The sequence below is a fragment of the Myzus persicae genome, unplaced genomic scaffold (genome assembly GCF_001856785.1).
Source record: "Myzus persicae strain clone G006 unplaced genomic scaffold, MPER_G0061.0, whole genome shotgun sequence".
NCBI classification, from domain to species: domain Eukaryota; kingdom Metazoa; phylum Arthropoda; class Insecta; order Hemiptera; family Aphididae; genus Myzus; species Myzus persicae.
This window is the reverse complement of record NW_019104033.1, coordinates 690,727-716,586: the sequence shown is the minus strand read 5'-3', so window position 1 is coordinate 716,586 and position 25,860 is coordinate 690,727. Positions and strand designations below refer to the sequence as shown.

The 25,860-nt window shown below is 28.9% G+C and overlaps 1 protein-coding gene across 7 annotated transcripts; it reads left to right on the top strand.

The window, feature by feature from the left end:
* The first annotated feature begins 4,398 nt into the window (after positions 1–4,398).
* LOC111037828 (transmembrane GTPase Marf) lies at positions 4,399–12,793 on the top strand. 7 transcript variants are annotated; one of them, XM_022320612.1, is made up of 14 exons: positions 4,399–4,526; positions 4,600–4,666; positions 4,836–4,866; positions 5,177–5,261; positions 6,053–6,182; positions 6,572–6,734; positions 6,794–7,027; positions 10,031–10,138; positions 10,220–10,237; positions 10,452–10,744; positions 11,375–11,552; positions 11,625–12,050; positions 12,124–12,282; positions 12,339–12,740. In XM_022320612.1, the coding sequence occupies exons 3-14, from the start codon at positions 4,849–4,851 to the stop codon at positions 12,738–12,740; spliced, it is 2,214 nt and encodes a 737-aa protein (XP_022176304.1). In that variant the 5' UTR covers positions 4,399–4,526; positions 4,600–4,666; positions 4,836–4,848. The 7 variants fall into 7 exon arrangements, with proteins under 7 accessions (XP_022176304.1, XP_022176306.1, XP_022176300.1 ...); XM_022320614.1 differs by lacking the exon at positions 4,836–4,866; XM_022320608.1 differs by lacking the exon at positions 4,836–4,866 and having other exon boundaries at positions 5,030–5,261.
* Positions 12,794–25,860: the final 13,067 nt, after the last annotated feature.

Genomic DNA, 25,860 nt, shown 5'->3' with positions numbered 1-25,860 from the left:
CGCCCATGATAGCATTTTTCAAATTGTCAGGTGCAGTTAAAGCAGAGGTTTCCAAACTTTTTCGATTACGACACCCTTAAGAAATAGTTTGTCTAAAAGAAAAATAGTAAAATCAAATACTCCAAAAAATATTTTAATGACATTTTTAATGATTTACTTTTAACCTTGCACATGTCTATCCATATGCATGACAAAACAAATGTATTTTGTCATACCTACATGGTATGGATTTACTATATGCGATAATTTTGTATAAATGTATAATTTCATTGGAATTTGTTGAACAACATTGTAGTAACTTTTGACGAGCGTGCGCGGTGCGTATATTTACCAATATAATACCTATGAGATTAACTAACCGCAAAGCGTCAAATTTCCATTGTGCACAGGGAGGCCATACAAATATAATATAACCTACACAATAACACGTTGACAAACAAAAAATTTGTGCATCAGTTGTATATTATCTGTGTATTGGAACGACGACATGCCGTCAGATATGGTCATATGAAGTGTATTTATCTTTATTGAAAATAATATAAAAATGTTAAATATATTATACATATATCATATTATGTACATAATTAGCAGGTAATAAAATTAATAATGCATAGGTGTTTCACAACCAACCGTAACAGGGGGTCTCCTACAAAATGCTAATGGCCATAGAAACCGATCAATAAAAAAAGTACCAATATAAAATAATATATGATTTAATATCCATACCTATATTGACTATTTCAATTTATAATACAGAAACTTTTTAAATATTTTACATTTTTAAAAGATTATTTGTGCACCACTGCACTCGTGGCTTATACATATCCTGTGATTTTTGAATTAGGTACTTATCTGTTTAGCTGTATGGCTATATATACGTGTAATATGCTGACATTACGAAATGGAGTTTCAGCGCATCAGCCTTAATTATTATTTGTAAAGGTTAGGTTTAAGGTTATAGAACATATTATAAGATGCTCAAAGCGCAAATTTCGTTACAATCTTTTAAATTACTAGAACTTACATCAGTTCTACCATAACACTAATCTTACTAAATTATATTGACCTACCTAATGAAAATAAGTAGTTTCATCGACTGACTTTTTCGTTCAAAAGTTTAGTATATTATTTAGATATCTACCTGATTATGTATAATGTATTTATATCTTTAACACATACGCTACAATAAATAATTGTTCTCGCCTGAACAGATGGTAAAGTCTTGTAGAAGTAAACGGGAAAAACATTGGTATTTAGGCATACCTATTGGCTATTGGTTTATAAGATTTAGATTATATTAAGCGTTTGTTTGGAAATGCATATGTTATGTAGGTATTAAAATGTAATATACTATTGTCAGTACATATCAGTGTGATTTGAGTTACTGATCACTGGTTGTCTAGTTCGGTAGAATAAAAGTAAATTATTACATCCACTGCTGCAGCTACAATTATTATTGTTTGTAAGCCGATGACGCAATGCAAGAACTCTATAGTATATGCGGTTAATCCATGACTGTAGATCAAAGAGTATAGTAATTTGTAGTTAGAAAATATCTTTACAACGGGTCTGGCAAAGAGATATTAACTTAGACTCCATCATTCACTCTGTCTAGAGGCAGTCGATTAGAGTTGATTAAACCACCTTCGTTATTATCAAAAAAAAATTGTTACCCGAAATATAATGCAATCATAATAAAATATTTTACTAATAGACAATAGTTATATTATTTTATGTACCTATAACAAATTATTTATTCATGCTTATATAATATATATATATTATATATATGTGTGATATGTAGTTATGTCTTATGTATGTTTAATGTTTGTTGTAATATATTATGATATAAGTATAATTTTATAGTTGGTAGAAATTGTTATTATTATTATTATTATTATTATTGAACCGTACAATAGTTAAACAACAGTATAATATTGTTATTAAAAAATACAGTTTTGTTTATAACAGAAATGATATTAAATTAGGGATAGATTTTTTAATACGTCAAAATAATATAATCATTATTAGGTATTTATTTTGACTCTCTAGTTAATACGAGTTTTTTGAAAATGTTTTTGATGAAATAAGTTGATTTGATAATCATTATATTATTATATTATTATTATCTGTATGTGCCTATATTAAATATGTAATAAAAATATTGAAGATGACTTGATATGAAAAATGAATTGGCTATTCCACACTTACACTAAGTATATTTATTTTATTTTTATTTTTATTTTTAAGCTAAGGCTTCAAAATCTATCTATGATCATTTCATTAGCCAGAACTCTAAAGGTTGTTTCGTAGGTTTTTAACTGTGGGGATGGAACGATCGGTTAGAACACGGAACACGTGTATAATATATATGTGGCCAGGGCTTATCAATAAAACCCGGGTGGTCACCCATCCGGGCATTGGTGACACCGACTGATTCTTGACCTCAGAACACTTTTGGGACTGAAGCCAAACACCCACTATGTTACTATATTTTGTATCTTGTATATGAATTGAGGTTTTATGGACTTTATTTGAATCATTTTTGGTAATGTTTTATTTTAAAATAATTATTTTTATAAAAATAGACGAGCCATAATATTTGAATTGTTTTGAATATTTCCTAGACAACTCAACAATAGTGAATATTATTTTTACTGAAGGAGAAACAATGGATTTTGATTTTGTACAAAACTCATGTTAGAACTAGCTGGGTTATGGTTATGATGATTTAATAGTTAACATGTTGTGGCAAAGTTAATACAATATGAAGGTTATTCATAAAAATAACTAATAAGTATAAATGTTTAGATAAAATTTACTTATTGAATTTCAAGACACTTGCCAATGTTATTAAAATTCTTTGGACTAAACTACTGAGTAGACCCACGTTCCATATAACAGTGGTGCCCAACCCGCGGCCTGAGAAGGTATTCTATGCGGTCCGTTAAAATTTTTTAAATAAAACAATAATAAATACATATACTAAAAAAAGTAAAATTATTACCTAACCCATAAAAGATAAGAAAACAAGTTCAATATGCACATATTGTGCTTAGATGCATGTATATTGTAATTGTATATACCTAGTACCTACCTACTATGTGTAACAAAATTATATTATATTTAAATTATTATTTTTATATGTTAATAATATACTAGCTGCTCCCGTTGCTCGTTAAAAATGGCATATCTATACGAGACTCGCTTGTTATAACGCGAGCAGTATATTATCAGGTAGGATATTACATTATGCTATATTATTATTACTTAACCCCGCGCTACGTGCATACTCATATGAATAATATTTTTTATTTTGACTGTGAATACGTTGATGTATGTATGATGTAAGTGCAACTCAGCTATCTTAGTAGGCAATGTGCAAAAATTCAATTTGATGAATGCTTAAAAAAATTAAACTCGATCTGTTTTATAAGCCCAAAATATAATATCAAATATGTGAATAGATATACGATTAATAGATATCAATTTTTTTGCTGATTTCAACTAAAATATTTAGGTACTGTTCTCAACCGTATTTTACCGAACAATTTCGTTATGATTATGTTTGTAAGTATACTTACCTATGACATTATGGATATTCGATAGTTTTCTGATTTTGATATCATCTCCATCATCTGATCGCTATTTCTTGTAGACAATTTTAGAGGGTACTTATAATAGTAGGTAGAAACTCTAAGTTGCAAAAAGAAAATTAGTTTTTTACCAATAACTAATGTAACACATTCGCTAAGATATTCAGATAAAATTAATTGTTTTTTTTTGGCTTAACTAAATAATTAAAATAATTGTTTATTATTCGTCATTGAACCCCGACCTGCCTGGAAGCATCTGTGATTGTCGAGTTTGATTATTATTTATTTTCAGCAAGCGACTATTTTTTAGTAAAAAAGGCATAGGTATACAATTTACAAGTTTATTTTAATTAATAGATAACTCAATTACTCATTAACTTAAGACAAATGCTATTGCAATATAAACATTCTCCTTGATATACTCTTTCGTTAAAAAAATTCTGATAAGTAGTTCCAGAGTTTACCCTGTACAAAATTTTTCATTTCACATTTATAAAGTTAGAAGATATATATATATATATATATTATATTAGATTAAGATTGAGATTATTAGTACTTACATATTATGGGCCCTCTCGAAGATAATTGTGAACTAAAGTGGCCCTCTGAAGAAAAAAGGTTGGGCATCACCACATCACCACTATTCTATAACCACGATGGATTAATCGAAATGCCGCCTTTTACATGCGACCTTCGCACAGTTTCACCAATAAGTGCATAAATAATTTCTCGTCATGTACTATTGTTTTTGCACTCTAGGTCAACCTGTTCAATATTATCGTATTTTTTGTTATCATTTTTACGCTATCTATTCTTAAGGCACGGCCGCAAGAGAATATTATTTTAACAACATTAACATTTTTATTTTATTTTATCGCTTGCAAAAAACTGCGAAGAGAATCTGGTAGAAAAGAGATTAAAACCCTTTCGGTAATAACTGTTATTGTTGCTCTGTGAAAAATATGATAACCGTTCTTTTGCGTCTTTTATAATATGATTTCAGTTGAATATAGACTACAGACATTGATTTTTTCTGGCCGATAACTGATATTCCCTCGAATTGAATTAACGTAAGTATAGCACAATAATCTAACCATAAATAATTTGGTGTTGGTTTATCGTCAAAACTTACTTCATCAATACAAAAACTAAACTACCATAAATACATTTGGTACAAATATTAACCCAATCAAAGTTGAATGGATTTTATAAATGAATAAAAACTTTTTATTTGTTTAGTATACTTTAATTAATGTCTTGGAATAAACAGGTATGATTCCAGAGTTATTTAAACATGCACGATATTACCTGTAGGATGTTAAAAGTATTTTAGGATATCCACGTAACTACGTACTTAATATATTATTTGATGTTTATGAAGCTATTACAGCAATTATTATTTCTAATTTGTTTTTGTTTTTTTTTTTTGGCAGGTAGCATTTGAGCTTTGCATGTTGTCACCGTCTTTCATACATTTTTCATAAATGGCTGCTTATATAAATCGCACAATTGGATTTGGTGATTCATTAGTAGCTCCTCGTAATCCATTAACAGATGAACAAATTTCTTCACCCTTACAGGTCTTTGGCCAAGCTAAAAAACAAATCAATAACATATTTGTTGATATTCAAGACTATGTGGCTGATGCATCTGAACGCATGATTGGTAATTATTACATATTTTGTTAACAATTAATTGTTAAAGCTACTTAATATTTAATTGATATTTATTATTTATATGTCTTATATACAGTACATTTTACATTGAGTATCTAGACTAAACATTTTTTCATTCTTTGACCTACCCTTTAGTGTCTCACTAGCTTTAAGCTAGAGAGCTCCAACAATAATTTAGGCTCTAGTATTATTTACAAAGTAATCAAACATTTATGTTAAAATCAAAACAAAATATGTTTAAAATCCTGAAAACCTATTTATATTTGAACATTCAGTCTGGAAACTGTATATTATATTATAGGTTACTTAAAATGATAAATTTGTTATAATTTGTTATTTGACGGCTTAAGTTTGATTTTTATTGTAAAAACAAATGTATTACAAACCACACTTATTAGTCAAGTTATAATATTTAATTGATATTCTGTTTTTGTTCATCACAAATATTATTAAAATAAAAATTTTATTTGAATTGCTAAAAAAAATATGTAGTTGAATTATTATGAAGAGTAGAATTTTGCCAAGACAATAATTATATTATATTTTATTTTATTAATTGTTTGTTATAATTTCTTTCAGTGATACACTATTATAATATTAGATCATATTATACTTATTTGTGTATTAAAAAAAAAATCAAAGTACTAATGCATTAGAAATACAGTTTAAGAATTTGTATATAGTGTAAGACTTTCATCATTGATGTATTCAATATTCATACAATTCTATATTTTACTGTTTATTATTAGGTACTATGATTATTATAATTATTTTTTTTAGATGTGAATAAAATATGTCCTGATGTGATTGTTGAAAATGAATTGAAGTCTATATTGGATTATAGATCTAAAGTCAAAGGAATTTGTGAAGTGTTGACTCGTGATCATATGAAAGTTGCTTTCTTTGGCAGGTTTGTGTTTTTTGGTTTGATTGTATATAGTTTGAAACTTACAAACATAGTGAAACTTTTAAATACCAGAAATTCTGTCGCTGAAAGTTTGTCCACTTTTCAGAGGGTTCAGTTTATAGAAAGTTAGTAGTTTGTTCCCCAAAAAACGTCGTTAGGGGAATTTTCACTGTGATGTGTAAATTATACTTACTACTCCCTATAAACAGTAGGACAAAAGTATTACTTTTGTGTTATTCTTTTTTATGAATTGAAATTTCAACATTTTTGAATCATGGAGCTTAAATGTCATTAATTTTGTTTATTTGGAATTCAAAAATCTTTATGATAGTATATCATAATTAATATGAATTTTATTAATGCGATTTTTAAATCATTAATACAATGTTTAGAACAAGCAATGGAAAGAGTACAGTTGTAAATGCAATGTTGGGAGAAAAAGTCCTTCCTAGTGGTATTGGTCATACAACTAATTGTTTTCTGCAAGTTGAAGGGTCTCAAACTGGTGATGCATATTTAGTTACTGAAGGTAGTAATGAGAAACAGAATGTGGAAGTAAGTAGTTGTCCACTATAGTATGTTCAAATTTTTAAATTTTTAAATTTATTTTTTAGTCCGTTACTCATTTAGCACATGCATTGAATTATGAAAAACAATTGAATGAAAAAGAATTGGTACATGTTTATTGGCCAAAAGATAAATGCAGCTTACTGAGAGATGATGTAGCTTTAGTTGACTCTCCAGGAGTGGATGTTACTCCACATTTAGATGATTGGATTGATGCACATTGCATTGATGCTGATGTTTTTGTGTTAGTTGCTAATGCTGAATCCACATTAATGGTTACTGTAAGTAAATTGTGTACAATTTAAATAATATTTAAATTATAAATTAATATTTTAGAGTAGTATCTAAGTAAATTTAAATTCAAACAAAAAAGTCAAATTAAATATATTGCATTATTTATAATGAACAACTTTAAATTATTCTCTCACATTTATGCCTCAGTTACGAAAACAAAAAAAAGGTATTTTCTTTTATATTACATGTATTCTCACTTTATGTATGAGATATACACATTAAACAAGTAACAAATTGTATTAATTTATAATTAGTATAAAATTAATATGAAATAAAATAATATATTTGAAGTATAATTATAAAAAAAGATTACTTTATGAAAGTACAAAGGTTTAGTTAGATTCATTTGTACTTATTAGTTTACTCAAAGTCAAACTAATGGGTTAATTTTTTTTTATAAGCATTTGAAGTCAAAATTGGTTAAAATTACCAAAATGTATTAGTTGCTAAATTTTTATAGTTAAAGCTCGAATATTTAATATAAGGTTCCCTCATAAGTAGTTCATACTGAATATAATAATCGAAATAATATTTAAAGACATCTGAAGTTCAAATTTGGACAAAATTCTGTAGGTATTTAAATAAAGAAGAACAATTTTAGTTATTTTATTGATATGATGTATATTCTATCTTATATTATTCTATTATAATAATCAAATATTACTAAATAATTACATATACATTTAATGTTTTCTCCAAAAGTGAATTCAACCCATTGTATTCTTAATTGTAAAAAAAGTTACCATAGTGCCAATACAAATATATACTCGGAATTAATTTGGTGCCTCTTGGTCATTTCTGCCGCTCATCCACACTTAAAATACTTATAATTCATCCACTAATCATCTAAAATTTGATTTTGTTTATATTAATCTATTCTGTACAATATTTTTAAATTTTGACATGGAATAAGGAATTAAAAATGAGTAAACCTAGTCATCCAAAAAGTAAATAATTTATAAAACAATACAAATTAAAAACATATGTTTTTTAAATTGTTTACTTTTAAAAACTTGATTTTATTCATACAATTTTATTTTCAAAAACGTTGATCGTTTTTGAAATAATGAATGTTCTTTGATACAGAATCACCCAGTATTATATTTGTATACACCATATTGGCAACAGTATATTTAGTAACCTTAAAATAGAAAAACAATTATTATTCTACTCCTACTAAACAAAAACACGTTTATTTTTAAATGATTTTAAATAAATATGGGCTATAAAATTAAAATTAAACTAAATTCATATAAATTAAACACATTATTAACCTACATCATTAAGCTATAAATATATAAATATGTTTTTTATGCATTCCTTGTCCTACCATTGTTTGGGACCCTGGTGTTTGGCGTTGTTCAATGGTCCTGATGATGGTCATAGATGACACAAATAAATGTTGTAATATTTAATTATTATGGTCATTGCAGTTTGATGATTGCATCACTATTGTACCAGGAACCTATACTCTTGTGCTATGTTTATTATTTCATATACGATATTTTTCAAAAAGTTTTTCTGTTTCTTTGTCTTGTTTTTTTCTTGCTGTTTGTTAACATAGATCAACCTTGTGGTCATATATTTCCCTGGTACTTGCAACATGTATTATTCACGAAGAAATTAATGTGAAAAATCAATTTGTTTAAAATTATTCAAGGTTTTTTTCTTACTGCGCCCAATTTTTCATCACAATAATAAATTAAAATCCAAATATCAAAATGTTGATAACCAAACTTTAATCAATTAATTGCAGTACTTTAGTAACTAAACATATTTTTGCTGAGAACATAGATAATATATAAGTAAAAAATAAAAATAAATATGACTTGATTATAGTATAAAAAATATATTACGCTAAAACTTATCATTTGAGAAGGCTGATGGCCTCTCCATCCCATCCATAGCGCATCCTTTATATAATATTTTCTATAGTTGACAATAATTTTTTTAACGCAACAATTTGAATGAATTTATATTAAAATGATTAATTTGCTGTGCATTAAAATGTTTCATACATTTTTTAGTTTAAATGTTATTTTTAAAATTCATATTAATAACAAAATAAAGTACTGGTTTTCTTTTAGATTCAATATTTCTTAGATGAAAACTTTTAGTAGAATAGGAATTATAATTATGAATTATTTTGGGTTCTAAATTGTTATTTTACTTAAAGTGGTGTGTAGTATAATATATTTCTGTTTAATATAATATGCAACTTTTCATTTTATAACATATATAATAATGTATATTTATTTTTTTAAACTTTTTACTATTTGTTGCTTATTATTAATGATTTGAATTTTGAACATAACTTTTTATAATGTTTTTAACATTTTATTTTCATTAGTTTTGTAATATAGCTATAATAATAAAGTTTTGTCTTAATTATAGTAAATAATTTATGTATTTTTTGTCGAGACGCATTTAAATGTTGTGTATAATTATTTTTTAGTTAGTCAACATAAAAATGTCTACTTATAAAATGACAATCAAAGTTGTATTTATTTGATCAATAAATATTTAAAAAAATGTTTATAATTTTTTAGTTTAAATTGTATTAAAACATCAATAATACTTACAATTTGTTTACCTTTGCAATATGCTTAAATTAATTTTTTTACTTAAATTAAAATATATAAATAAATGTATATACTTTTAACAGTGCAATGTATGTCTATCATTTAAGTATAGAATATAACATTAAAATTTGAAACAATGAAATCAATTTTAGTTTATTTTATGAGTACTTTTAATTGCATTTTAGATAAAATGTTTAAAAATGTTATTAGTTGTAATAGTACATAATTATAAATTTAGACGTCAAAGTATCAGTATGTTATAATAATAATATGCAATGTGCATAGTTAATATACAATAATTTGCTTGGATTATTACCATGTTTATAGTTTAGTTTGTAAACTAAATCCTTTTAACAGTAATAATTAACAACCATTCTTTATTAATAATACAAATTATACTTCTTTCAGGAAAAGAACTTTTTTCATAAAGTATCGACAAAATTATCCAAGCCAAATATATTTATTTTGAACAACCGCTGGGACGCATCGGCTAATGAACCAGAGTTCTTAGACCAGGTAAATCCCATGATCATATTTAAGTATATATTGTTATTATTAAATATCAATCTTGTTTTATGTTATTATCTTTCCATCCAGTTTAATAGCCAAGAACAGGTAAGAAAAAGCATTGTTTCTGTCAAATTGTTCTAAATAAATTATTTATAATAATAATTATGTCATTCATATTCATAATATATATATTTTTTATTAATAATATATATCTGCATATCATTATTTTAAGTTTTAATTTTGATAATAATTGATTTCTTTTGCTTATTTCAAAATAAATTTTTTTTTTAAATTGAACGTATACATTTTTTTTCATTAGGTGCGTAAACAACACATGGAGCGTGCTACAGATTTTTTGGTGAAGGAGTTGAAAGTTTGCACACCAGAGGAAGCAGTGTCTCGTATATTTTTTATTTCTGCGAAAGAAGTGTTACAAGCTCGTGTAAAAGAACGCAATGGACAAGCTCTAAATAGTGGAGCATTAGCTGAAGGTTTTAGTGCTAGATATATGGAGTTTGAAGAATTTGAACGTAGATTTGAGGAGTGTATCTCAAAATCTGCAATCAAGACTAAGTTTTTAAATCATTCACAGCAAGGAAAGCATTTAGTCAAGTGAGATTCTTATCAATTATTAAGGTTTATTCCTACTAATCATAGTATTTAATTTTTATACAATTTATAAGACACTATGATACACATGTAATAACAATATTTATTTTAATAAATTCTGCATTGCTCCATTCTGTATTTACGTTAAAAGGATCCTGGGTGTCTGGTGGCGACCAGCTATAATCAAGCAGCGGTCAGGCAACACCATTTTGTCACCCTGCTAAAAGTATAAGAAATAAGAAGCATGATCAAAACAAACCGTGTTTTTGTCCTAGTTTGTGCACTTGCATCGCTTTATGTTTTTTGTGAATACTCTATTGCATAAGATTAAATGTATACACTTGACATCACTTTGAGTTTATTGTTGGTTGTAGATATAAATTATACATTGCCTCTTAAAAAAGTATAGGCTTTCTTATTTCTTCATTGACCATACTTCTTATTTCTTAGACTATGACCCTGCTGAGTTAACCCTCTATAATTCTGCAGTATGCCTGTGAAGTAAAGTCACACTCCTGTGTCAAATTTGGTTGCCTTGGCTTCTTCTAAACATGAATGGAGTGTAGAGAATAAACGTTAAACATTTTGTTTGGATAATTTCATTGAAACTAAAAATTCTTATATTATTTCTAGAGAAATGTATAAAATTATGGAAACAATTTACAACAGAAGTCAAGAACAAACACATTCAAAAATGTGTCAAAAAAAAGAATTTCAAGAAAAATTGAATTTTACGGAACAACAACTTATATGTATAACAAATCAAATGAAAATGAAAATCCATCAGATGGTTGATGATGTGGAGGATAAAGTGAATTTACTTTTATTGTGTACGTGTAATGCGTATAGTATATAACCATCTGTTATTTGGTTTTGTTTTTAGGTTTCTAAAGCCCTTAATGATGAAATTCGCAGATTATCAGTTTTAGTTGATGAATTCAATTTACCATTTCATCCAGAAGCGTTAGTCTTAAATGTTTATAAAAAAGAACTTCATAGCCATGTAGAATCAGGGCTTGGTAGCAATTTACGAGCTAAACTATCTACCGCATTGGCTATGAATATAGATCAAAGTCAAAGAGAAATGATTGATAAGATGTCAACGCTTTTGCCAGAAGATAAACGGAACATCAATGTAACAAATCCCAAACGTGAACCATTTGAAGTTTTGTACCGTTTACATTGTGATAATCTATGCGGTGATTTTCATGAGCAACTTGAATTCAAGTTCTCTTGGGGCTTATCCAAGTTAATAACTCGTGTATCATCATTAGCCAATTGGTCACGTAATCAATCAAGGGTTCTAATAGTAAATATCTTAAGTAACAATCAAATTTTTTTTTATTGACTTTTTTGTCATGCAACTGTAATATTATTTTTAGTCCCCATCTCACAATCCATCGACCAGTGCTGTTGATGGTTCATTTAATGGCTTTGATAATAGTTTAGCTGTGGAACAAAATTTATCCATGATATCTCGTGTTCTGGCTGCGTCTGTGGGTACACAAGGTACCGTAGGAGGACTCGTTTTAGCAGGATTTGTAAGTATTAATGCATTTGTTATTTTGAATGGTATTTGAATTCTTTATTTTTTTAGATGCTAAAAACAGTTGGATGGCGTTTGATTGTAGCTACCGGTGCTGTTTATGGGGTTCTATACTTATATGAGCGTTTGTCTTGGACAACAAAAGCAAAAGAAAGAGAATTCAAAAGACAATATGTTGATCATGCTACTGCCAAGCTTCGTTTGATTGTTGATCTCACATCTGCCAATTGTAGTCATCAAGTACAGCAGGAACTTTCTACTACTTTTGCACGATTATGCCAATTAGTTGATGAATCTACTATTAATCTAAATGATGAAATGAAAAATTTGGATCGAGAATTGAAAATGTTAACTAAGTCAACTGAAATTGCAAAGGTCTTAAGAAACAAAGCAGATTTGTTGAAAGTAGAGTTGAAGCAGTTTGACGATACTTTTCTATGTATAAAAAACTAGATTTGTATTCAAAATGTAAACCGATTGTAAATTGTACTTATATTTGTTGAGTATTTCTTTGTTATTTTTAGAGTAGGTGTAAAATGTTTATTTTATCTTCATTACTTCATTTAATTTAACCATTTTTAAAAGTTTTGAATTAATAATTGTTTCAGTTCTTTTTTTTTAATTAGTAAGTCAATGATCAACAAATTTGACTATTGTTGAATGACATAATATCACCAAAATAATGATTGATATATTTGAACAAAATGATTAAAGAATAAGTCTTAGATAATTTATTGAAAATTCTACAGTTATCATTGAATTTCTAAAATAAATGGATAAATAAATGTATTATAAAATAGAAGTAATAAACTCATCATTTATTCTATGCAACTCAAAACAATTTTAATGTAATGGAGTTTTAGTATCAACTCAAAACTATGAAAATAAATTAATATTAAATAATAATCATTATTATTATTGAAAATATGTAATCAATTTATTTGAAATATAGTATGTACACTGTATGATAAAATAGATCTTGTATTCAATTGGTACAATACATTCAAATACTTTGAAAATTAAATGTATATTGACATATAATATTATACTCTATGTAGGTGAGACATAAGCGTTTTTGCATCTTAGTTCCATAATTACCAATAATTGAACCTTTAGGTCTTTTTGATCACCCCTCATTGATAAATTATCCTCAAAGCTATTTTTGGGATCATCTTTGAATATAGTTTTTTTTTAATTATATTTACCACGATTCATTACGAGTAGATAATATCTTATGTCTAACTTTAAATGCTATAAAAATGAATTTGAAATTTGGGTAAATTTTTTTTTGTTTAATGTAGGAAAACTTATGGGGAATCTTATCTTACATTTTAAAATCTTAGATATATTGTATTATATAATACATATATATATATATATACCCAAATAATTTTCAATTTTTCGTGATTTCAATGAATTTTCTGAAAAATTTTAAAAAATATTGCGGGTTTACGCTTAATTTTTTTTTTTGCAATGTCCACTTATAAAAATGTAAGAGTAACTTTGTATTGAATGTTTACATTTTAACAGAGCGAAAATTAATAAAAAAAAACTAATAAAAATTTTAATTTTCTTGTGCCACTAAGTTGTTGAAAATTTGACAAGATATTTTTGTGTATAAAAATGCACATATAAACATTCACTGGAATTGTGATGTACCTATATACAGTTATTTTTATTAAAGTTACAAAAAAAACAAAAACTTGTTACGCGTAAAAATGTCAATTTTTTCTTAATCTGTTTGTTTTTCCTGATGCTTTTAAAAAGTTCTGATTTGATTTTTTACTTTTGACTAATCGAAGCGTTTTTATTGCCCCAAAAGGTGACAGGCACAAAAAGAAACATTGTAAAATCAATACATTAAGCTCAGAATCTAATACGAGGTCTTGTCAACATTTTAATATTATTAAAATAATTGTTTGGTTATCTTGGTAACAGAAAGTTAAATTTTTTCATCGTATTCAATATGATTTGTCATTGAATTTATTTGAATTCAAATTTAAAGTTCATTCATCCATTACAGTGCCAGCCTAATGTCGACAGGCAAATTGGACTCTTACTAGTCCTACTATACAACAGTCAACAGAAGAACGGTTATCTACTTCCACTCTTTTTTTTGTAGTTGGGGAATTTTCAGTTTTAAAATTAAATTCTTGGCCTCTTTCATTTTTTGAAATAAATGTCTAGACGCCTTTCCCTGATGCAGTAAACGGCGCCTGGGGCAAACAACCCCGTACGCGCCCTCCCTAGATCCGGTACAGAGGTACCTATATAATATCCATTATAATAATAATAATAATAATAATAATAATAATATATATGTCAAATACGTGCGTGCTATTTATTTTGAAATATGATATAATATTCGCACAATCACGTACTCAGCCCTTATAACCACCCTCGCGAGGGCCACTGCACCTAAGGCCGCCTGCGAAACCCGCGACATGCACAGCGTATAATCATAATACTATTATCCAGAACAGAACCCTTTGCAGGACGAAACAATATGATGGGTAGGTACACAATAATAATAATAATAATTGCAGGAATCAAAGACAGAAGACAGAAGTCTCGAACCGTTAGCACTGTCGCACGTTACCGAGGAAAGCCATCTCGGTTGCCACCGGCAACGCAACCGATCCGCTTGGGCTAAGGGTGAGGGTATATATAAGACACACATAGTATTATACTGAACAGTCCCGCATGCGAAGTCACTCGAATCAATGGTCATGGCGCCAAGGCGATGTAGTAATAATAGTAATAATAATAATAATAATAATAATAATAACGCATATGAGGTCGCGAGTTTCTAAATATTATTATTAATTCGATAGCCTGCAGCTCAACATAAAATATTCTATTTGTGTAGTTTAATTTTTAATATTATTAATTTAAATATTAACATATTTAATATCACATACCTATTACGAGTTCATATTGTTGTTCCTCCATACTACCTACACCTAACAAGAAATCAACAGAGGAAAAAGTTCTAGATCCAATATAAAGTTCTTCCAAAAATGTCTGCCCACCAAAGTAGTGATATCTACATTGCTGCAAAGTATGCTCTTTTTTTAGTCAATAACTTTCATAAAAAATAAAAACAAATACATTAATGTGCTGTAACAAATCTCTTTTAATTGTTTATCACTTGGCCAGTTTATTTGATTTTGTCTCTTCGGCGTTGTCGACAACTGAAATATAGATTTCAATCGCCCACCGGTATTTTTTTTAGTAACTGCCTAAGTGATTTAATAAATACAATTAAATGAGATTTGTTGTACACGAATATATTTGTGTAACTATTTAGGTTGTTTCAATAATAAAAAAAGAGCACAGGTACTTGGACGAAACGTATATAGGTACCTATCTCTACTCTGATAGCCTATAGGCAGACTTTTGGAAGAACTTTGTTTTGGAACTTGGTCCTTTTATCACGGGTTTTGTTGGATTTCAATCCTTTTTTATAACTTCTGCATTGAGGGGGCGAAGTCTTCTTGGATTTTATCATAATAATATGCAGTATTCGACAACTGGGTTTTCCTATACGTGTTAGTCGTAAATTCAATGTCAACTCGTGCATTTATAGCTACCCTGACTAAAGTGGTATTAAGGAGTTTGAGAAAATTGCAATTTTTAAATTTTTCTCCGAACACTATAAGGTGGTTTTATTGTGCCAAAATATGTCAAGTATCTTCCCACTCCTGTGCGATAAATGACAGTTGATAAATTATGTATTAATGTTATCATTATAGTATGAGAAAAATCAAATTTACAACCCCTAATGTCTTTAATTAAGGGCTGATTTTTACTTTTTTCATCAAAACTGATAAATGTATGGATTCAGCCGATTGATAAATATTCATTGTTCAGGTTGTGAAAAATGTAAAAAATACTGCTCTACAATTCTACATAGGTACACCTAAAATGCCATTAAATGTTGTGAAAATTGCAATTTTTTGTTTTTTTTTTTTAATTGCTCTATTATACATACCTACCTTTTTGCCAAATTTTATGTTTCTACCTATACGGGAAGAACCACTGAAATTACACGTCTGAAGCGGTTGTAGGACACTTTGTACGGTCACCCACAAAAAATGAAAACCGCGGACAGTTTGTACTATTTCAAAAAGTAATAAAATATTCATGGTGGACAGCTTGTACTATTTAAAAAAAACATAGGTAGTTAATATATAAAAAAAAAAAAAATAATAATAATAATATTTATGGAAATAAATTCGTCAATAACTATTTGTGGTATGTATTTTTAAAACATTCACTGTCACATAAATCATAATAATATATATATATTTAAAAATTAAACGTATGGCAAATTATTTCGAGCAATTGTAAATTAGTTATTATTTTACTTTCATGCTGTACACAGGCATCATGAATTTTCTTTTGTGTATTTTGGTTTTTTTTCTTGTGTTTTTGTTCAAATGACAAGAGCATTCGTCTAATTGCAAAGACCGCAAAACACTCCAGAAACTTGGATTAACCGATCCAACCAATTTATTGAACGAACTGTTCCATCCTTCACTAAAATTATTCGTCCTGTGTGAGTTCTTAATTGTTTGGTGTCTGTCATTTTTTAAAATTTTATCTCATCTTTTAAGATATATTTCTCGGTTTATTTATACCGTACAAAACGTCCGCGATCGAATTTTACCAATATTTTATCACCGTACAAAGTGTCCGCGATCGATTTTTACCCAATTATTTTCACCATACTAAGTGTCCGCGATATGCAACTCAAACAATAGGTAGTACAAACTGTCCGTTTACTGTCTGAAGCCGTTCGTGTAAAGATACACCAATATTGCTGGAACTTTGATCGCGTAGTACCCTGAGCTCAGATAGGCCCCCTATTAAATATTGATGAAATATATTATACTGGTAGGTAGGTACATACAGGGGCGTAATTTTAATGAAAAGCTGGGGTGCTCAAGCCCCTTTATTTTTTTTTTCATATTATCTTATGGTTGTGGATACCTGCGTAATGACTAATAAAATGTAAATTAATATAAGAAAATTGTGGGTGCTAAGCTGCCAAAGCACCCCCCAATGAATTTTTAACTACACATTTTTTTATAACACTTATATACATTTTTATAGCTTAAAAAGAGTCAGAATGTTTTAAAAAATATTCTATTATTATTTATAGCAAAATATAAACATTAGGTGAAAATTTTGTCAAACTGGGTTTGCTTAAAAATCCCAGGTTTTCCTTAATTTTTTTTATCGTTTTTTTTTTTGGTTATTTTGAAAATTGCTAACTATGCATTTTTATTTTTCATCCCCCCCAAAAAAAAAAATCAAATAGATTCAATTTTTTATCAGAAACTTCTTTAGAAGTAGAAAATCAAAGCATTTTTACTGCCCCAAAAGAACGATGATGACAAGCATTAAAAAGCAATAAAACACTCATAATTATAAAATCGATACATTCATCGGTCCAGGACTCTGAATGTGCGGGTTACAGATAAAAGTCCGAGTTTTATTTTTCAAGTACTTACTGTACAACGGTTGTTTTTGGTTATTTTAAAATGTCAACTGACACGGTATCTAACTAATACGAAATTATCATCACTTATTATATGATATACCTAATACCTACGTTTTCATTGGACAATATATAAATGTTAATCATTGTATATTATTTTATAGTTGTAATATTACTATGGTACCTGTGTAAGAGTCGTTTTTAGTGCGACACGTGTTGGGACAACGTTAATATTTATCACCGATAAATCGTCGGCGGAAAATGAGGCAATTAACATTCAAACATATAATATTATTATTATTATTATACATACATTATACCAGCTGCTGCAGCGGTGCATAATATTATAAAGGACATTTCAATTATTGCCGAAGCTCGTCCAGCAGAGCTGCGGTTTCTAGTGTTTCTATCATATAATTATTTACTATTGTTCGATCTGTCTTTTTCACACGCGCGCACCATAACTGCTGCTCCACAGTAGTCGCGTATACCTCGCGCGAGATTTTGTTTTTAATTAAAACTCGCGGCCAAAACAAAAATAATAAAAACCCACCTCGAAATGTACCGCGCCGTACATATTATTATTATTATTATTATCATCGCAGTACGGACAGTTAATACAGGGCGATTCAACAAGCCGGCCAGTTTTCTTCAACAATGCAAAAAAAACAAGACAATATTCATATAGGTATCTACTACCTTCTTAAAGATCATATTTTCCAATTCTTGAAATTTTGTGTAGATACTCACTACTTAAAGATTGTCTTATGCAACTACAAACTTTTGTTTTACTAATGACCCCCCCCCCCCATTTTCTACTGTAAACTAATTAGCAGATCATTTTTCTGAACATGTTGACGCATCAACATCAAAATTCCATCTAGTAGTTCTTGAGTCATATAACTTTGGGTACAAAGGTTAATATTGAAGGTATGTCCACGATAAAAGGTTTGGAAGATATGAATGCTATGGGGATTTGACAATTTTATCAATTTATAAAAATCTTTCAACGTTTATAATTTGTAAAAACTTTTCCAAGTAGGTATAATATAAATATTAGATCCAATACAGCATATATTTTAAATTTGTTAAATCATTTCTAAGAACGATATTTATCCCTACTTAGTATAATTGATACATTTCAGTAACTGGGAAAATACTATCAAATTTAAAAAGGGGGTGGGGGGCTGGTTCAAATTTGAAAACAGCAGTTTGTACCTATCATTACGGTTAGAACACTTGCAGCCTACTATAATTAAGTAGTAGGTATAAAAAATCTCAAGAACTCTAAAATATGGTCTTCAAGCATACATATTTAAAAATTCTAAAAATCAGAATTTCCATATAGATTCATTACGAAAGTAAACACGGGGATGAACTTGTCCGATGAATCACCCTGTATATAATATATATTCGTTATTGGTAGGTACGCGTGGACCGTTCGCGCCCTTCTCAGCGGTGCCGAACCGTAATAGGATTTACATCACACCGAAACCCGAACTGCATAATACAACAATTAATCTTAAGGAACCTGTCGGCGGCGGTGGCGGTGCAGCTATACCACGGTCGCGGTAGAACGTGAGAGCTTATAATATACATTAGGTGCACTCGCACGCTGCCGGTCGTTTTATTATGGAATGGCGAGGCGGTGGCGGGTGCGCGGTCTCGAGAAGGGCGAACGAGTCGCAGACTCGACCGCCAATTGATGGAATTCACCACGTGCGTGATATACGCGCTCCGAAGTGCGTTTCAGCCTTCGGGTCATCACAGTAATGGCGTTTTTTCATCCTCATACTGCTCCAATGATATATATTGTACCGATAGTACACTCACATGACACACACACACACACACACACACACACACACACACACATGTAATGGTATTTTATATGGTCTGTGCTGCAGCGCTCGTAGACGGCTTGCAGCAGGACACGCAGGATCCGCATAGTGTATATTCATCTCCAACTACGGCGAAGCGCACACAGTACATATACTATTAAGACCATTATTGGCGGTATTCGACATTACCCCAGTTGTACTACCCTGAAACAGTGGTGGGCACGGTTGTATTTTTAGGAATTTTCCGCTCAAAGGGCAACAAGAGCGGATTTTAGCGAAGTTCTTAAAAGTTTAAAATATGATTATAATAATGTGCTCTAAAAAAACCTTAAAATATTCTCTTAATAATCTTTAAACTGGCAAAATATGCTTTGTTTTTTTACTTTAAATAATTTATTTAATACCTGTATAGTGTATACGGTATACTATAATATACTAGTATATAGTTATAAAGGATAATATATTGTGCAGTATATATTTATATTGATTTTTTCTAAATTTTTATTATTTACATTTACCATCCATTAATTGTAAATCGTTTGAAAATATGTTTAAAGTTGAAAATAATTATTACACTGTAGAAATAAGACGTGCATAAAGTTGTAACTTTGTAAGAAGATTAAAACAATATTCCAACAATTTTAAACTAAGACCTCTTTTAAAAAATATTCTTGCGACACAACAGAATGGTTTCACACTATGAAATCAACTGACAACTACTAATTTAATAAGGTTTAAACAATTCTTACTAGACAATTTTTCAAAAGGCAAATAAACAAATGTAATAAATTATTATACTGACTTCGAAAAAGCCTTTGATAGGATCGATCACGGTCTTTTATTTACGAGACTTAAGAAGATTGTTTTTGCTGACCCTTTATTATCTTGGTTCCATTATTTTTTCACTCAAAGAACCCGGTGTATGTAATATTAATTATAAACTAGTAGTTATCACCTATATTATTTAATCTTTTTATAAATTATATTGTTTTTACTATTAACATTTTTAATATATTATTATTAGTTGCATATAACTTTGAAATATTCAAATCCATATAGTTACCACACGATTCCGATTTACTAATAAAATACTTAAATCGCTTTTATATAACTGGTGCATTGCTAATGGGATGATTGCTAAGTGTTCCTCTATATCATTTTTAAGTTAAAAAAGTTCGGTCTGTACAGTTTCTCTAATCCTAAATTACCATGTGTCCATGTTGCTTTTTTATTAATGACCTTGGTCTTAACTGGGGTGATTAGGTGGCTTGAGTGCTAATAGAAAATTACAATTTAAAACCTATGCTTCTTGATTTCTTATCATACAAATTTAATATGTAATTATTCAAATTATGATTCATCAGTACAATAATATTATTGGGGTACATTGTTATTATTGCTAACGATTAAAGTCATATGTATTTATTTCAGAGAAGCATTTTCTTATTAAATAATCTAACTTAAACTTAAAAGTCTTTAATAAATCAATGCCTGTGGTCACAAAAATTAAAATGATATTTTTAAGGCTCCACTGTACTTATATAGGGATCGCATATTGCGTGACCTTTTATTCATGCTACTGATTATACCACTTTACAAGATTTACGTAATTACGTATACGTATATCTCAATATTTATATATATTTTAATACTTTTTTATAAACTAGGTTTTAAGTGTTTGAACAACGTATGGGATTTCCAACGGTAAAAACTAAATTACATTAAAAAAAAAAAAAAACTGTACATTACTTATAAAATGAGACATTTAAAATATGTGTCATTCAGGTCTCAATATTTTCAAATGATCTAGAATTTTATTAGCAATCAGTGAAAACGTGTAATAATTTTGGCTCTAGGTTTTCATTTTGATACACACTGAGACGTCAGACAATTCATAGCATTTATAGCAAATCCAAGATAGTATATCGTTATGGTTAAAATTTAATCAAAGTGTCGAAAGTGAGATATTTTTTTTGAAAGTTTTAAATTTTTTCCCTATGAAATCATTGAAGTGTGAGTCAGACGGTTTATTTCAAGAGAACAAAATATTTCCATCGCAAAAAAAAATCATTAAAAAAAGTTTTTATTAGGTTTATTCAAGAAAAGTCTGTATACTAAATATAAAATATTATTCAATTGTTTTGATGAAAAAAATTAAATTACCGACATTAATCAACTTTTATATTTAAAATCAAAAAAACAAACGAACAAAATCTCAAACTTTATAATTCATGTATAATACAAATATAATATACGTACTTTTACAAAAACTTGATGAATTTACGTTATGATATACTTTTAAGTTTTTACATTTTACATCAAAAATACAATATGAAATATCAAATCGTTAATCAAAAAAAATAAAAAAATATTTAAAATATAATAGCACTTCTGAATTTCCCAGCTCTCAATTATATTGAAGATGGTTATGAATAAGAAAAAGTAAATAATATTATTGATACATATCTGTATGACGCAAAATGGCAAAGTGGAGTCGAAAATATTGTCTTATTTTATTTTTATAACATTACAGTTTTTGTCCTAAAATCAGTTTCAATCTAGATATTTATTTTGAATATCGAGAGCATGATTTTGGTATTGAACAAATGCCGTTAATACGTCTTACGGAGACGTTTGAGTACCACCAGCTATGAAATGAACGATAAGAAAATTATGAGCTGTTTCCGACTATTTATGTTGTATTCGATGAATACATTCGAAGACCTCAGGAGCCAATCGATCCTGGATAAATATTATTCTCCTGCAGGTATCACACACCCGCCCATTACTGAAAAAAATTCAACCACTTGTCCGCGTGAACTTACGGCTTGACTGTAAAGTTTTTTCTTCATAATATGAGCTATCACCATGGGGTCACAACACTGGATCTGTTATTGCCGTGAGATGTTAACTTTGACGTATAGAAAGTATGTGTGTGAACATTGAACGCAAACGTCATCAGCTCCGGTGGGCACCTTGCAATTTCGAATCCTTTTCGAAAGCCGTAAATAAATTTAAACGTTTTGGTTCGGTGTCGTTGCGCATTTTATTAGTTTCTCTTTTTTTTTTCCTGCGGCTTTGTATAATAGTGACGGTGCCGCCGACACTGTTTTGTTATGTGGTATAAATTAAAATTTACTACGCCCGGTGGAGTATTAGAAAAATAAATACCGATTCTCGTAATTAGTTTAATGGTGGTGTTTTGTGTTATTTCGCCCTGAAGGGTATTGCCCCTTTGGATTCTACCTTAATTATAAATGAATGCCCCGTTTTATTAAACCTGAGGGTTCCGGTACGTGGGATTTGTGCACGGTGGCTGCCAATTCAAAAAATAAAATATACATATTAAGTAATTTTATTAAACTTTATTTCTATTATTATTATTATTTTTAAAAATATTGTTTGTGTTATACTATAGCAAAATATTATTATTAGGTAGGTGCATACATAACCAATTCAAAAAATTCATTTCGTTCCGAATTCCAAAATAATAAATTTACAATACAAAAATGGTTTCATGATGGTGCAGTATAACTATTATGACTATCGCTTATATTTAGCTGTTTGCCAAGAGCATATTAGAGGGGTGAGTGAGCAACCGGGTGACCCTCCCCCTGGGTTTTGATTATTAGGTTTTTTAACGAATACGATATTCTTTTGTCGAATTGTGCACAAACAAAACTATACCTCATCTCAAGTGGTTTTTGAAAAGAACCCTCTCCTTGGTTGTTTACATATCGCTATTGAATCGATATGCGATGTTATCGATACGTATTATATGTTATAACTATGTATACGTTGAACTTAAATCGAATAAAATGATATGATTTATTTTTATGACAAAGAATTATAATTTAAATCTTCGGTGTATTCATAAAACATAATCATAACACAATGAAATGGATATTTGATACAATTTATGAATTTAAAACGTCTCTTTATTAAACTTTAACAATCTTGTAATGTTAATGAAACATATTGTCAGGCTGATACATTCGCTTGGAAATATTCATAATTCGTTTTTGGATAAACACGCCAAAAAATAATTTGGGGCACCAGGTTTTACAAGATTTCCATGGTTTGTTCGATGGCTAGATATATTATATAAAAATTGTAATCACAATAATACACTACCATGATAATTTATTATTGTTTTCGTACTTATTATTGGTTTATGGTTAATACTTAATATTAATAAATCTTGCTATACTCACCACGTACCTAACTAAAACAAATATCTAAAGATAAGTTAATATTTCAGGCACAAATAAATATATTTAATTAAATAGTTATGACGTATTATTATAAAAATTACATATTTTACTTTTTATTATTTCACGGTTTTGAACATTTAGTAAAATTGACGTAACATTTAAAACATTGCGTTTTTAACAATTATTTTGGAATTACAGAAGATATAGCGTTATATTATGTAATATTTACATTGTAATGATAATATTATTGTACATAGTGCGGTTTATATATATTACTTATAATCTGTAAAGTGCATATATATATATATGTATAAATATTGTATATTATAATATTCAGCGTAACTATTTGTTTGAACAACGATAGCGTTCTTACTAAAAACCTTATGAATGGTCGGCAATGTTTGTATTACAATAATATATATTCCAACAATTATTTATTATTATACTCCGTGGTTGTGGCTTATTCAGAATATATTTTTGTTCTCCCAGCCCGATCGTCGAGGTTTTGGCTCAGCGAGTGTGGTGTGCTGTTGGTTGTAGCGTATAACGATCGCCAGGACTCATTAGGCTCGGGAACATTAATCGGATCAGCCCCTCTCTGCATTTCTCTAGTCACCCCCCTCAAATCGAGTGGCGAATAGCCGACAGATTGCACGTTAAGCCGCAAGTATAGAATTTATATATATATGTATTATATTTTTAGTGTGTGTGTGTGTGTGTGTGTGTGTGTGTGTATAACGTATACCTACCTATTATAAGTCCAAATAATCGCCAACAATATGTATCCCTACAGCTCTCTCGTTATATATATAGGTACCTACCCTTTGCCACCTTATCATCACGGCCCCGCAGTAATATTCGTTTATATATTATATATTACCAAAGCCAGATCGACAAAACGGCTCTAAATAATTTCTAGAAAAACCCGCGTGGTCTTGATTGTTTCCAATGCATTCCAATCATTCCATAAGCACCGCATTCGTCCATTTATCGGGAAACGATTGTGGTACATCCCTTGGTGGGGGGTGCAGACGGGGATGCTATTGTAATATACGCAAACGATAACGAATATTAACGTGTTTATCGTTCGTCAAATATCAATAAAATCGACAATACTGCAAAAACGTACATGTCACAAAAACAATGTTGATTTTACAATGTTTGACTTGTACACAAAACGCACGTCCATTCATCTTTCTCCGTAACAATATATAATAATATGATATCAAATTTGAAACGTCAGCCAATAAAAATAAAATACAAAAAACACCAATACGGTACTTTCGAACGATCCTAAATCAAACAAACGTTTTTTTCGACAACCTACTTTTATCTATATATATATATAAATATTGACAGGTGTCTATAATTTGACATTGAAACAAAATTGACATCAACTTTAAGTTTAACAAAAAAAAGTTCAAAAATATATTCTAGGTTTCGTAACGTTAAGCATGAGTGTATTTGTAAATATTTTATATCCATGTTAAAATATTATAGGATATATTACTATTATATATTTTTTTACACTACTTACATAATTTATTTGACAGTAAAACGTATACAAAAAAACATAAACTTTAAATAAATTAAAACTTTATACAATAGTACTATAAGTACTACATAGTGCATTTCAACATCAATACACATGTATGGATTCAGCTTCAACTTCATATAATATATTTCGCTTATTTTTTTGCTTAGAGTTAAGACATTGAACACGAAACAAAATATATCTTATATTTAAGTATATTCGGTCACCGAGTAAAATCCTGACCACCCCCTACGATTGATTAGATTTATATTGTTAAAATATCACTTAGGCAACATGATGTGGCGTTAAAATGATTGTTTATACTTGACAATAATCTAATATACTGTATAGTGTATACGAACGATAAGCTCGACAGACGAAAATGAAAAAGCAATAATCGACCTTGCGCGACAACAATGATGTAAAAGCGTTTGCTTTCTGCAGGATATATGCGTAACCGATGGCACGCTATGTACAC